This window comes from Ursus maritimus, unplaced genomic scaffold (genome assembly GCF_017311325.1).
Source record: "Ursus maritimus isolate PB19 unplaced genomic scaffold, ASM1731132v1 scaffold_13, whole genome shotgun sequence".
In the NCBI taxonomy this organism is placed as follows: Eukaryota; Metazoa; Chordata; class Mammalia; order Carnivora; family Ursidae; genus Ursus; species Ursus maritimus.
The window spans coordinates 65,156,855-65,172,426 of record NW_024423675.1 but is presented as its reverse complement, the minus strand read 5'-3'; the positions used below and the strand labels follow the sequence as shown (position 1 = coordinate 65,172,426).

General features: G+C 50.1%; 1 protein-coding gene across 1 annotated transcript in view; it reads right to left on the bottom strand.

Annotated features, from left to right (window-relative positions):
* Positions 1-10,462: 10,462 nt before the first annotated feature.
* Positions 10,463-15,572, bottom strand: part of PACRG (parkin coregulated) — a 518,965-nt gene continuing 513,855 nt past the window's right edge. The window contains exon 5 of the mRNA XM_008688477.2: positions 10,463-10,957. Coding sequence (XP_008686699.1) covers positions 10,797-10,957 — 161 coding nt within the window. The 3' untranslated portion in view covers positions 10,463-10,796. The remainder of the gene's footprint in view (positions 10,958-15,572) is intronic.

Sequence of the window (15,572 nt, the reverse complement as noted above, 5' to 3'; positions counted from 1 at the left end):
CCCAGGCCCCGCGGACAACCTTGGCCCAGTCCCATTTCCTCCTGGAGAAAAGCTTTCGCCCCGCGAGGGGGGCAGGGGCTGCCGTGTCTTTGGGGGGGTCCAGCTCCCTCCCCTGCAGAGTGGCCCAGATTGGAGTCACTGGGATGTTATTTACTCCCTTCCAAGGGCTGCTGGAGGGGCCGCGATGAGCTGTGTGGGAGAAGTAGTACCTCATTCACGGGCCTTTGCCATCACGGATTGGAATCCCAGAGTCTAATGTTCGGGAGGAACTTTGAGATCAAGACCTGGCCCTGTCACCTCATTTTACAGAAGGGAAACTGAGGCCCAGAGGATTGAAGTGTCTGGTGGCCAAGAGTTCTCAGTTACTCAATGGCCTCCTGAGTCCAGCTCAGGGCAGGCCCTCTGAGCCCCTTGGAAGGGGAAAGGACATGGGGATGGGAAACTGAGAGCAGTCTCTGAGTCAGCGAGGGGTGCCGTCCTGGTGGAAACCCCACAAAGGAGGTCCTGGGCAGATTAGCATCTGGGGGCTGGGGGCGAAGGCTCCAGGAAGTAACACAAAATGCCACGAGCAAGGAGCGGGCGCTTGTGGAAGACATCCTTCCCACCCTTGTGCTTCGGCCTTCGGATGACCTGCTCCTTCTCATTTCCTAACCGCTTGAAGGGGTTGATGCTGTTGTGCGGATCCATAGATGGTTAGGGTTATAACAGACTTCTAAGTTTCTGTGGGCTGGCTTCCTGCCCACTGTGGGAACCCTTCTGGGATGGTCTCTGAGGGTCCCCGGCCCTTCTTGAAGTTCCAACAGAGAAGGGAAGTCTCTAGCTCCTTGGGCAGCTGGGCAGCTTGGAGTCAGGTTTAAATAGTGTAGGACCCGGGTGTTCACGCCAACCTCCGGCTCATGGGAGGGAAGCCTGAGCTTGCTTCCGCACGGGCTCCCTCAGATAGGCTCGAGGTGGCGTGTGGTGGAAGGACTGGGGCGTTGGCACCGCACAGCACCGGGCCCCACCGTGGGCATCGCCGTCCACCAGCGGTGTGGCCTCGGACCAGCTCCTCCGCTGCTCCGAAAGCCCTTCCAGCATCTCCGAGACGGAGCTGGGGGTGCCGTGGCAGCAGCGCTCTCTGCGAGGGGGTGGCGCCCAGGGACCCTCTGCCCCACTCGGTCCTCCAGCGGCCGGTGTCCGGGCCACACATCCTGCTCCCTTCGTGTTCCTGATGTCACCGATGACCCTTCTCCGCCCGCCCAGGGGCACAGGCACGGCGAGCGGCGGGAGCACCAACTCCGCGAACGGGAAGAGCGCGCACGGCCCGCACGCTGAGCACGGAGGAGCCTCGAGTGACGGAGCCCTGGTTGCAGCCCGCCCAGCAGACGCCAAGGCCACCGCAGACCCCAGTGCTCCAGCTTCCCGGGAGGGCACTCACGTGGGCGCCACCCGCTCGCTGGCAGAGAGAGCCTCACCCCGGGGCTGGCGGGAGCAAACGTGAGCGCAGCTGCCCGCGGCCTCCTCCAGGCCGAGCACGAGCCATGTTCGCGAGCCGGACCGAGGCAGGGAGGATGGATCTGGAGCTCCGAAGGGAGACTCACAACTTCCACACGGAGCTTAAATACACAACTCAGATCTCTGATGCAATCCCAGCTCCCTCTGCTTCAGCTCTGGGTCCTGGGAAATGAAAAAACTGTCTGCCAACGACCGACTACTGATCCGGTTTTAAGGCCCAGGAGGGACCGAAGGCCCCCTGAGGGAAGAGGGTGCTTTGAGGGTGGGGAGGCCGAGAAGCCAGCCAGCCAACGGGGGGGGGACTGAGAGTGGGAGGTGCTGGCGAGCAGAAGCAGGCCGCGCAGCTCGGTAGGGTGAGCTGGGCCGAGCTGACATCTTCACGAATAAAATGCTGAGGAAACATTTTAATGCAATGGAGTCCATGTTCACCGTGGCTAAAAATAAATGCTTGCTCGTGTTCTGTCCTAACACCCCAAATCACTGCACAGTGTGAAACATGGGAGAAAAGATTAGTCTCGTGCCCTGGTCTCTTCAGCCGTGTGCAAATGCGCGGCTCTGCGTGGGGTGCCCCTCTGGTGGGGGGCGCAACGCCCACATAACGCTGGAAATCACACTACATCGTCGGTCACGTGCTGTCTCTTCGTGATCCCAATGGCCACATGTTCTGAGATGAGCGTGTCTGGGCTTCCGAGCGGTGGGTATAGATTTACAGTTGAATTATTTGTTCTATTTTTATGTTACGCGGGTAGCTGTGTGTCCCAGATGTCTTCTATGGAGGGATTAAGGCTCAGGCACAGTTTTAAGTGATTTTCACAAGATACTTCATTTAATCCTTCCAATGCCTTCCAAAATATGCTTTCCTCCCATTTTCCAAATGGGGAAACTGAGGCTCGGAGGATTATACTCGAAGATCAACATTGTCCAGCAAGTAGGTGGTGGAGCTACAATTTAAAACTTGGCCTGAATCCCAACCAAATCCCAAGCCACCATTTCTCACCCCCTCCCGCCCCACACCCCATCGCTGGACTTAATTTTATTTTTTACGTTGGAGTTAGATTGCACCCTTTTCCAGGCCAGAAGGCCCACGAAACCCCCGGGGGTGGGGAGGGCCTTCTGGGGGCCCCTCTCCCTGCTGGAGAAGCAGAGCCCTCTATGCGTTTAACTGCTTGGTGGATTCTGACGGGTATTTTCCAGAGAAAGGCTTTATTCAGCCAGGACTCTGACCTCTTGTGAGGCGCTGTGGTATTTGTTAGATACGTGGCCTTTACTGTTAGTGACGTTATTAGATATTCAAGCAAGTCCCTCCCAATAAAGCATTTTAATCAATTTCCTTGTTGGGGTCATTTTTGTTGTGCTCTGAATGAAGGGAAAAGACACCTCAGCAGAGGGGAGTTTACTCCCCTCAGCAAACAAAGATCCACCAAATATATTAGATTTGGGGCTGAGACTGTCACACTTCAGGAATGTTTTACAGTTGGGTTCCCTTGAAACTGAAAACATTCTTTTAATATGGAGAATTCCTGGGGAAAATGTAAAAAGCCCACTCCTATGACATATTTCCCCCTCTTGAATGGAGCCCACTGACGGGTTATACAAATTTTACCTTTTTGTCAATACAGTTCTTTATAGGACATTTTCTTTGCTGCATTTTAATGTAATGTTCACCGCCCCAGATGTATGAGGGAGGAGACAAAAGGCCATTTAAAGTGCTGGTTCTAGAAGATTCCTCCTTTGCATTGAGCGGACAGACAGTGGTAGCTGCAGGATGCTCTCACCAACCTCGGAGACAAACCCGAGGCAGGGGGGAGGTGCCCACGCAGGCATCGGACTGCAGGAAGGGGGCGAGGCGGCCAACATAAGTGAGCTGTTTCAGAACAGCTGCTCCGAATTCTCTGAATGTCGACCTGTTCACTAGAAAGTTCCCTTTCTGTATTAATGTAAGCAATTCAATTTTCTAAGTTTCAAGCATAAGGATGACAACTACATTGAATATTTGGAAATGTGATATTGAATAGTGAGACTTTAAGCCCTTTTTTTTTCCTGGTAACACTTGAAGTAAAGATGGTGGGTTTTTACCATTGGCTTTTTATTGGTTGATCTAAGCCATATTTTTCTAAGGTACACCTATCTGTTCTCTAGACTGAGGACAATTTAGTTATCTTCCTGATGAGGGAAGTTGAACCTTTCCCATTATTCTTAAAGGCTACGTTAAATTAATTTTCCTGAAGGGTCCTATGCAGAATGGAAAATTGCTTGAAAGCAGGGTCCATGGAGACCTGTGCCACAAAATCAATGACTTTTAGCGTAGACGGGCCTCCACAAGGGCTGGAATCAATGTCCGGGACAGAGACCCTGGTTTGGAACTGTCATTCCTAAACTTCACAGGGCATCAGAATCCCCTGGAGGACTTGCTTAGACGCAGAGGCTGGGCCCCACTCCGGAGTTGTGATTCAGCACATCTGAGCAGGGGTCCAAGAACACGAATCCCTCCGAAACTCCCAGGTGATGCCCTTGTCCCTGGGACAGGGACCTGGCTTTGAGAACCCCTGTGCTAGGATGTGCTGGGGGGTAACTCCAGGTGTCAACGGCTACTTCTGGTTAGCTTCCCTGAGAACATAGATTTAAATGGATATCTGAGTCCATTCGTGCTGAGTCCCCCACGGAAACATTCATGTGACTGTGGGTTTTAGAAGTGACCTTGACTGTCCTCCTGATTCCAGCCCGGTACGGTGTTCCTGGAGGAACCCGGCGGGAGGTATGGTAAGAGGAGACGGTGAGCCTGAAACCCAGCACTGCGTGCCAAAGCCGTGCTGATGTTACAGCTCACATGGAGGCCGTTCGTCTGTCTTTGGACAGCCAGATGGGGCCTGTGTTTCCGGGAGATGGGGAGGATATTTAAAACACTTTCTTCTGACTTGGTTTAAACAGAATAATGAATGCCTGTCCCCACGACAGCAGAGCCTTTTTAAATTTTTCAAACTCCGAGCGTCTTCAGTGACTCTTATGTTGGACTGATAATTTTTTTTTCTCGGGACATCCCAAGGGAGTTCAGTGTCCCCCGTCTGTCTGCTGCAGTGTTCACGGAGGGGCCCAGCTCTCTCAGACACACTAGCCCGACAGTGGACCATCTGTGCCATTTTATAAGGGCCACTCATCACTGATTGCACAAATGTTTACTGAGTCCTGACTCCGCACCAGCCACGCCTCATGGCAACGGGACACCATCACGCACAGAGCAAACCCCCGGTGCTCACGCGGCCTGCGTTCGATAAGCAAGCAAGTGGCCATGCACGGGCGTGTCAGGTACTCACCAGTGTTTTGAGGCAAGCGAAGCAAACTAAGGGATAGAGAGTAGGAGGAAAAGGGGGCTGAGAAAGGCCTTTCTGAGGAAGTGACATTTAGCAGAGACCAGGACGAAGCCAGGAGGGAGGGAGCTCAGTGAGCCTTGGGGGGGAAGGTGTGGGGCTGAGGGGCTTACAGGAGCAGAGCTCTGAGGCCAGAACGTTGAGCCTATTTGTGGGCAGGGATGAGGCCAGCAGAGCTGGAACATGGGGAGGTGGGGGACCAGGAGGCAGTGGATGGTCAGGGGAGACGAGGTCAGGGAGGTCAGATTGGCCACGAAGTGCGGGGAGCATGCAGCCATCGTGAGATTCGGAGTCGCTCTCAGGGATGACGGGAGGACGTGGTTGGAGGGTTGGGAGTAGCTCGCTGATCTGAGGGGATCTGTGTCTGAGGGTCACGGACGTCTGTGTACAGCATCCTGTGGAACAGAAGTGAGTAGGGCAGGCGGTGGTTGGACTGGAATGAGGACGGGGTCAGGACACAGGCAGATATGGGGCCATCCTGATGATTTTGTAGACAGCACCCACAAGGGATGGGAGGTGGGATCAGAGAGAGAGAGCCAGGCAGGATTCTAGGTTTGGGGCCTGAGTCAGTGGTGAAGTAGATTCCTGTTGACTGAGCTGGACCATGCTGGGCATGGGAGGAGACCGGACAAGGGTTTGGTTTCATCAGCCTTTAGACATCCAAGTGGAATGTTCGGTGGGAGTTCGGGAAGGGGACGCTAAGTTTGAGAATCAGGGGTGTGTAGAAGACATGTGAAGCCCTGGGCCTGGATTGAGGTGACGTAGGCACCACAGAAGGGGGGCCTGAGCCACGTGGCCCTGACACATCCGAGGTCAGGAAGAGAAGAAGGAGCGGAGGTCGGAGCAGCAGTGACTCTCCCCCAAGCAGGAGGCTTATCCTGTAATGGGTTTGTCCTGGTCTCCCAGGGGTCACGTTGCTAAGCGGGTACACAGTACATTCTCTTCTTCTCTTAATGGAAGCACTGCCATTTCTCAGTGCAAGAGCCTGGCTTCACCTCCTCCCGAAAGTGTTTCTAATGTGGCGTCCCACGGAGCACAGCTGGGGACAGGCGCGTCCGGAAATGCCCTGAAATTATCGTCAAAGTACCGTGTGCCACGTGCTGTCATCTGAGCAGACAGTGCAGGGCTTCCAGCGGACTCTTAAGGCAGAATGAGGGGACATTTCTCAGTACTTTCTAGAGAATCACAAAGCCGATGTGATACATATTTAGACTTAGGGAACACAGGAAGACAGCAGATCCTCTCACCCAGATCGAAACTTACAGAAATTCGGCAAAGTAAAAATGAATACAGAATCCAAGTACCTTAAAAAATACTCCCACTGGGGAGAGCAAACATCCAGCTCCTGAAAGAGAAGTGCAAATGAGCCGATGTGCAACGAGCTCTTTCCACCAAATATCATCGTTAACTAGTGCGAGGAGAATCAGCTAATTGCCAAGCAACTTGTGGTAAGACGCAAACCCCAACAGCCTGAGACCTGAGGTCGAGGAGCACTGTGCGGGCACAGGTAACAGAACCACTTCTTCCTCAGGCGTCGCGCTGAGCCACCTTCTGGACTGGACGATGGAACTACTGCTTCCACTGTAACATCGTCGTCAGCACTTGAGCTGAGGGGGCAAATGGCTGTTAGGATTTTCCAGAAACGAAGCCTGATGTGGGCTGTGGATTTCGCGCATTTAAGAATGCAAGAGAGACAAAGGTGACGCGAGATATTTTTAGCATCAGATTCAACACCAATACGTATTTTCCTGTAGAAAGTGCGCTTGATTAAGCCCAGCACACTTGTATTATTAGTATTATTATTTTTGCATGGCAAGGCCGAGAGGACGCTTGTGGTTTCTTTTGTATCAAAACAGCGTGATTACAAATGGTCATGGTGGCATGAGGTCGCGGTCCCATTTCGAAAAGGCCTTTCCCTCGTAGAGCACAGGGGGCTCTCTCATTAGAGCAAAGCAACGCTGAGTCTAGTGCACAAGGAGTAACCAGAAGTTTAATGCACTCCAAATATCTTGTTTCAGAAGACATGTGGTTGGTTGAGCTTGGGGAGCCTTTCCTTCTGGGTCTGCAGAAGGGTGTGGCGCTCTGTGAGGTCCCAGAGGGACACGCAGGTGGGGAAGGCGGGCTGTGAGGACGATTTACTGCCTGAGCGGCTCTGGTCTGGCTCGGAGCACCGCTCACCTGCTGGCTGTGTGAGCGCAGAGGTCCTCCTGGGCCCCGAATATTTAAACAGTGAATGTGAATTGTCTTGGTGTGAATGGGAACTTGGTCATTTTCAGTTTCAGATCTGGAAGTGTCCTATTTTGGATGAACTTGGGTTAATGGGTGCTTTCCTAGAAAAGGGATGCTTTCGTGGAGACAATTGTTTAAAAAAGCATTGGAGAGTTTCTGCCTCCACTTAAATCCTATCAGAGAGTAGAAATTTCTATTTCGAAAAATGTTCAGGGAATATTTCCCAAGGTATGTTACTTCTTTAAAATAAAATCAGCCTCGAGCTTCCCAGCCTCTGCTTGCAAAGGGCTAGTGACAACCATCTCAAAATAGCCAAAAGAAGTAAGAGATGCTGCGGGTACTGAAATAGACTTAACATGACTTCAGTTTTGCTTCTCTAAATTACAGTGCTCTGAGATGTCCCACAGCCTACACCGAAACTTCTCTAGACAGCTCATGTAAGTAAACCCAGAAGGAATCAAAACTTTCTTTGTCTAAGAAAACTTTAGTTTTGAAATCCTGTTCTCCAAGTACGTCACTGTTTCGCAGAACTTCTGAACTTTGTTTTTCTGCCTGACATTTTGCAGCTATATTTGGGCCATAACGATGTGTTGTCGTTCCTATGTGGTGGGAAAGGGAAGCCACTCTTGCAGGTGAGGGCGTACCTCCCGAGATGACTTCTGGGAGGGCGGGTGAGCTTGTGGAAGCTCTGATGACTTTCTCACCAGGTCCCGTGTTCTACCCAAGACCCGTGAGTGTGAGGGGGCCGGAGACCACTCCCTGGCTGATGGGGACCGCGTTAGACAGAGTGAGAACTGCCCGACCCCTTGCATCGCTCATGGCTGACCTACCTGTCGCAGGCGCTGGGCTAGCTGCTTTCCCAGGAACATCCTTCTAGGACCCCACTAGCCCACCGGGCACCCTGATGAGCTAACCACATGTGTTTGTCATGCGATGCTTGTAATATACCTGCTTGCAGAGCCTGCTCTGGGAGGAGGGAGTTGAGTTTTAGAGTGTTTTGATAATTTGCCCAAAGTCACAAGGCAGTTACTGGGCGGAAAGACATTCACACCCAGATCTGCCAGTCCCCTCCTGTGCTCCAGGCACCGCGCCCTGCATCGATCATTCGATCATTCGGCCCTTGATGCAGAGGCTACCAGAGGCGATGAAATCAGGTTCAAGGGACTGGCTCTGGGCTCTGAAGCTCCGGAGCACCAAGCTCAGAGTCCCCGCCCAGATCCTCACTCTCGCCGACCGCTTCCCTTGACCAACCGTGACACTGGGATGGCGTCTTCCAGTAACAATCACACAATCACACAGAAACACACAGGCAAACAAAAACCGTTGCCTATAACACCGGGGCTCAACATCTCCCACTTTTCATCGATGCATTCCCTTAGGTATCTTTAAAAGGAAGTTTCAGTGTAAAAATGTAGCAGGTGAAAGAAGTCACTGTCTCTTTCGAGTTAATCAGAAATTATTCGGGAGAAGTAGAAGACGAACCTAGGGTAGGATCAGAAAAGCAGGCCATTCCTATTTCCGTACTGGTAAGACAACGTACGAAGAATTCTCCAGAGAACGTGGTGCTATTTATGGAGTTATTTTGGTTTTCTGCAAAATTATCTCCTTAAAACAAAGAACTCATCACCATTGCCTTGGGCAAGTACCATACTGTCTGAAGATCCTCTGAATATATATTGCTTTGCTGGGGGAAAAACTCGTCATTATTCATAATGTTTCTCTTGAAAATAAAAAGCCAAAGGTATAAGAAACTATACCAGGCCCTTTCCATGGACCACCTCTGGTCCTTCCAACATTCCTACAGGTAGGAATAATCTCTACTTCAGAGCTGAGGAAAGCTGACGCTCAGAGAGGTTGAGTAACTTGCCTAAGGCAGCAGAACCAGGGAGTGAGCGAGCGGGAGGATGAACTGTGACGTTTTATTTCCAAGCCAAGGCTGGGGCTCCTGGGTCAGTGGGCGATCTTCCTGCTCCCTATGACAGGTCGTTTTCAAGAACATGACCCAGAGCAAGAAGCCAGGCCTGTTTCTGTGAGAGGCGAGCCTTGTGTCCTAACAACACACTTGCAGGAAATTCTAGTAAGAACTTTCAAAGGCACCAACAAGCCACCATCTTTCTGACAGTCTCATGGAGTTGGGTGTCCCTTCAAACACGTCAGTGATGCCAGGACAAGAGCTCATGGGTGCAAATGAACATTATAGTTCGGAGAAAAACCTGCCTTAACCTGTCAGTGTCTGCTTCTGACTACGCCTTTACAAAACATACACGAAAGCCAATTTGTTTTACATAGTCATTCATCTCTGTTTGTCCTGAAAAACGCTTCCGGAAACTAGGTGGTGGCAGCTACTTAGACGCTAGATTCCCTATGACGAGCCTGTCGTCAAGCAAGATGAATAATGAGCCAGTTTTCGAATTTGGTGTTTGCCTTGGGAAACTTGAGTCTTGAATAATCAGTGACAATACTATCGAGGCCAGTGCTCGGTGCACGGGGGGACACATTCCGTGCCTTCACTTTTGTGCAGAAACTGTACTTTGCTACAGAATGAGATACTTCAGGCTCTGCATTTTTGGGCAGTTACCGCATTTCTCAGGTGTGCGAAATCAGTGTTCCGTCTTTATGAAGTTTTCTGGGCTGAGTTTCAAATGCCCCGAGCTCAGCACCCGGCATGCCTAAAAAGCCATTGTCGGGGGCTGATTGCCTTATGGTTGGGATTCTCTTTGGGTGCTTTTTGCTTCTCAGTTGAAAGAAAAAGTACATGTTCTTCGTCCTTTTTTTTTTTTTTTTTTTTTTTTTTTACAATAAAATTCCAAAATACTGCCTTCAGACCTACAGAGAGGAGGACCCATCCACCTTGTGGGAGGAGGCAAAGGAAAGGAGAATTGTCAAAGAATCGTTAAGATGCATATAAGTCATTTTCAAAAATGATCAAAAGGCCTGAGCCAACTGCTGGATGACATCATGTCAATAACACGTGCGGTCCTCAGACGCGGCAGGTAATTATGTGGAGGGACAGGCATTCATGCGAGCATTTTTATCCTGCTTGCTGTGCTGCACTTCCCACCCCCCAGCCCCTCCAAACACGCCCCGGAAAGCCCCCGCAAGCCCAGGTGGCTAGAGGGCTGGAAGCGTTCATCACCTCGGTAGCTGAGGTTCCTAAGAGGCCACAAAACTGTCCTTCTGCAACTGGAATGGAGATTCCACGGTTTCACTGACTGTCAGAGCACAGGGTTCTGCGCAGCTGGCAGAGAGGTGCTGCCCAACGGGTACTTCTCTTCCGTGACAGGCACCTGCCCAGTAGTAAGCGGGCAGCATAAACTCCTCCCTTCAACCTCTGACATCACCCTCGGGGCAGGCAGACACAGAACAGCAATTGCTGAATTGCGCATGAAAATTATAGTTTTATTGTCTATACAACTGAAGGTTTAACTCGGACTCCTGCTTCTGTCCGAGCCGTATAAAGAAGCAATTCTTCTCTGAGAACAAATAAGCACAGTACACTATTGTAATCTAAGGAACAGGCACTATTTATGTATTGGAAAGCCTTGCTCTCAATAGGGCTAACGGTCCAATGGCCCATAAGCCACTATTTTAGCAGCTGTAGAAAAGAAAGCTGTAGCAGTCCCCAGGAATGAGATGCTGAGAGCCGCGGAGACGGGTGAGGGGAGCGCGGGACCGAGAGGAGCCCGCACCCGCCTGGCCGCCCCGCTGCTAGTTGAGCACGCACGACTCGTAGGTGGGGACCATGTACTTGATGTTGATGAAGGCGTCCTCCCCGCCGTAGCGCTCGAACGCTTCCAGCGTCTCCTGGATCAGGTCGCCGATGTTCTCCCTCTTCTGCTGGCTGTAGTCGATGCCGTCTCCGGAGTTCACTGGTGCAGGGAAACACACAAAGAGCCCGTTATTGTGCTGTTTCCCCCAAAAGCCCTACACATCCACTAGGCATTTTCTCCGAATGCTTGTTAGGAGACGCAAGCACGTAACATTTTCTAGGTGGTCTTGGGGAGTTTTAGGAGCGCTAAGTAACAACTGTAAACACGCAAAGCCCCAGATTGGAGCTGATGAAAACTCCTCTAAGCTAAAGAAATAGCAGACTAAACCAAAGTGGGGTGATCACAGTTACACGAGGGATCACAAATCTCAAGCCTGATAGTGAGGAAGGGTGTTCTCTTGGACCCTGAGTTCTTCAAAGTCTTGAAAAATGAACGGTCTCATCAGGTTAGGGTGCTGGCTCTGTGTGGCTCGAACGGATATACTTGGGAAGGTGAGGCTGAGCCCATCCCTGTGTCGCTGGTGCTGTTGTGTCTGATTGCTCTTTCTCCAAGTGTCACTCATCCCAGTGTGCAGTCATCTGCCATGGCTTCCACACCCCCAGACGTGGGAGGGCCAGGAGGAGACCGCCGTTCCTGCTGGGGCTGTTCCTGCTCTTCACTGAACAGGACAAGAGCTATCAGTTACTGCTGGCTTTTGAGGAGGGCCTGGTGCCTGGAGGATCCAGCCAAGGCCGGGCCTCGCAGAGCCTTGGAGGGACCTGTGCAGCTGCCTCTCGGGTTCTACGAGGGACAGGATTCCCAGGATTGGCCTTCGCAGCCTTGGGAACCTGGGTCTGCAAACTCCATCGCAAACCATTTGGATGAGAAGTATCTGATTGCATCCAACCTGTACTGTGTCTGCAGGAATGACCCAGGTGTGGGGGAGTCTGACTAAAACGGAGACCCAGGGATGGAGATTCTGCCAGGTTCCCCCCAAGAATTGTCTCTGACACACGTTCATGCTGCACTTAACTCACAGATTTCCAAGGGCTTCAACCACACTTGTGCTCCCAGCAACGGGGCGTTATGATGCCTCTGCCGAGTTGCTGACAGCACCCCATCTTATCTCTCCTGAAGTGAGGTGCAGTGGACGGCCTCGGGCCGCGGCCACACAGGGCAGGGAGCTGCAGATAAAAGTCCTTATTCTATTCGTATTTCAAGTGTGGCTCCAAAATGTTGATTTGGCTTGAATGTGAAAAATATAGAGGGAAAAATGGTATTTCAAACTTTCTTCCTCAGTTATTTTGGACACTTAAGAAAAGACTGAGCAATGGTTCAGACCAGTATTAAAAGTAATGATTGCAGCCCCACATAGCAGAGATAAGCAGTTCTTTTGCTTGATTTTTCCAGAAACGTATTAGAAAAGTATCACTGTCTTCTATATAGCATAAGGAAAATGAATTGCTCTCCTGCTTAGTTTCTTTTGGTGGGGGTGAAGGCAGGCAGAAATATTACGAATTTTCAGAAAGTGAGATTATGAGTCATAAAGCTATGGCGTGTATCAATTTTTCAAAACAAATGACCTTATAATGCAAAGCCATTGTCATTAGGTGGGGTTTTCTTTTTCTTTCTTTCTTTCTTTCTTTCTTTCTTTCTTTCTTTCTTTCTTTCAGAGAGAGAGAGCGAGCGTGAGGCAGAGGGGAGGGTCAGAGGGAGAGGGAGGGAGAGAATCTTAAGCAGACTCCATGCCCAGCACAGAGCCTCATGCAGGCTGCAGGGCTCCATCTCACGACCCTGAGATCATGACCTGAGCCGAAACCAAGAGTCAGATGCTTAACCAACTGAGCCACCCAGGCGCCCCAACTAGGTGGGGTTTTCTTGCTTATGATGGAAGCATTTCTATGATCGTACAGAGAGCTCGATTTAAGTTAAAGTCTGATGTACAGGGTAGTTGATGATCCGAAAGAACCAAATACAAGTTACCACAGAATAAATACGAGATAAGATTTTTACCCTATTGCTTTTGAGCAAAAGATTAACTTTTGAAAAACAAAAATGTTGACAAATGCACACCTGAAGTAACAGGCTTATTTTTTCCCCTTTAGATTTACATGGTGATGGGAGGAGAGAGTCCCCACAGTCAGAATTGCCCACTAGGGAGGACAACGTGGTATCAATGCAATCCACTTGGGGGGACTTTCCAAGAAGAGAAGTTCTTTGGGTTGAATTAAAAGAGAAGAAGGAAGCGTGTGCGTGCGTGTGTGCGTGCGTGCGTGTGTGTGTGTGCGTGTGTGTGTGCGTGTGTGTGTGCATGCGTGTGTGTACGTGTGTGTGCGCGTGCGTGTGTGTGTGTGCGCGCATGCGTGCGTGCGTGTGTGTGTGCGTGTGTGTGTGTGTGTGTTGGAGGGGGTCACTGATATTTGTTACAGGTGTAAAGAAAAAAATCTTAAGGAAGAAAGTACAAAAGAAGTCAGGACAAGAGAGTCAGAAAAAGGGGCAGGAGGGACAGAGACAGATCATGTGTGACAAGGGCAATCAGTAGCTGAGAATGCATCTGTTAGGAACAATTTCTTCTTCCCAGGGTTCCAATCGGAATGGGGAAGAAAGTCCAGTAGGGGTCTTTGACTGATCTTTCTGTGCCTCTTTTTGCAGGATGACATTCCTGATAGACTCCTCCCGGCCATGAAAGAGGTGGACGTAGGGAGAAGGTGGCATGAGCTATGCTTGCGCAGGATAGCCAAGCCCATAGCACAAACCCCTGGAGGCGCGTGGCAAATATAATCGGGGATGGTGCTCAGTGGTGACAGCCTCAGTCTCGTTCCTTATGGCAAAGATACATAAATTAACCACTAATAAATGGCGTCTTTTGTTGGCATATTAGTCAAAAGGTCAAGAACTGAATAGATCACGGGACAGACATATTTTCCTGATGGAGGCAGAGGGGGTTGGAAAGTCTGCACACAATGGAAAGCTTAACACACCCTGTTTTTCCCAATGACTTCCAGAAGGCAACAATGACAAGCAACACTTTATTTCAATAATAACCTATTCTTACTTTTTAAAAAATATTTAACTGTAGGAGTAAGTAAACTATGTAGCTTTTTTGTTTCTCAACAGTGCATAAACCCAAATGATAAGAGAGAACAGAACAGAATAGAAGTTGCCTATTCAAAAAGTGAGTTGGAGTTGGCATATTTTGTGGTTGCAGAATGTATATCACTGGGGCAGAAAAAAGACCAAAAAGGAACACATCCCGTATTTGGCATGCTTTAACGATGACAGGGCACAGTTTAGTGTCAAACCATGCTGAGAGGCAGGTGAGCAATGTGGTCTTTATTTCAAAACGGCTATATTGCAGGTTCTTTGAGAATCTACACTGGAGCTCACCATTTTCATACGTGTGATGCTGCTGGAAAATACACTTGTAAGAACAGGGCACTTAAAAAAGGTGGTTATTTACAATCGTCAATTCTGATTAGGAAGAGGACATTTCAATTTAGGAAGCTAGGAATATGTTTTATGTCCAGCAGCTGGAAACATACATCGATGATGGAAAAGATATGTTTTATTTATAACCAAACAAACCGGACTATAACAAGGGTTTAAGCCAGACTGCTTTTCTAAAGGGATAATAGACAAGCAGAGAAGAACAAGGGGTGTAGTTTCTTCTTGGAGATCCTTTCATGCAGGAGGCATACAGGTACTGCTTGAAAGCTGTGCCTGGTTAGGTGCTCCTGTAAGTGCATTTATTATTCTGAAAGGGTTGATGATGTAGGCAAAATATGTTTCATCACATGCACACATTTTTTTTCTATATACTCCTCTTTAAACTGCCCTGATCTGGGTGCTTTCTCTTTCCAGGGGCCATATTGGTCAGAACTGGGATGTATGGATCCCAGTCTTGCCACTGTCACCAGCATGCTCCTGGTGATGAGCTCAGCTTGTCTGAGACGTGACTACCGTCACGCCTTGTCACCAAGGGCCACCTCAAAGGGGAGCTACGTGAGACACATCTGCATTTCACACAGATATCTGCCGTATAGTGGACACAGACCAGCAGCAGGTACGTATCACGTAGGATTTTGAAGAAATAGTCTCTTAACAGTTTTGTGATGTCTGAACCATGTAGAAGCTGCGTTCCTTTCCTCTAGTTAACATGATTGTAGGAAGGGGGGAAGAAGGCGGGGGAAGCAAAGCCAGAAAAAAAGGGGACACTTTTGGTGGCCAGAGCAAGGCCTTCCCATGTCAGCGCTGAGGTTGGTGATGGCATCGCTTTGCCACACTGAGGGTGCCTTTGGTTCCAGCACCGCCAGCAGTCAAGGCGATGTGACGCCCTCTGTAGACCGAGCCCTCTACTAGGCACCGCAGGGTAATGCGGTCCAGGCAAAACTGGCTCTTGTCATCGGGAGAGCTTATTACCAGGCTGGGGACCTCGGGCTGAGTGCCCTCTTATAGAACGCCTTGATCACAAACACCCACCGTGGAAGGAAGTACGGGCTCATGCACCTGGCCTCACGGACCCTCAGTGCCACAGGCATCCCCCTTGCTGCTTGGGTTGTCACGGGGACCTGTGTCCTGAGAGCACCCTTATCTGTTTGTTTCCATCAGACACCCCAGTCTGGACGGCCACAGGGAGGCCCAAGCAGTTACATTCATATTTGGATTTTTCTGACTCTAACGTTTTTGGGTAAATAGTCTTAAATGTTAAATGTGTAGATACTCTCGTGTGAACAGT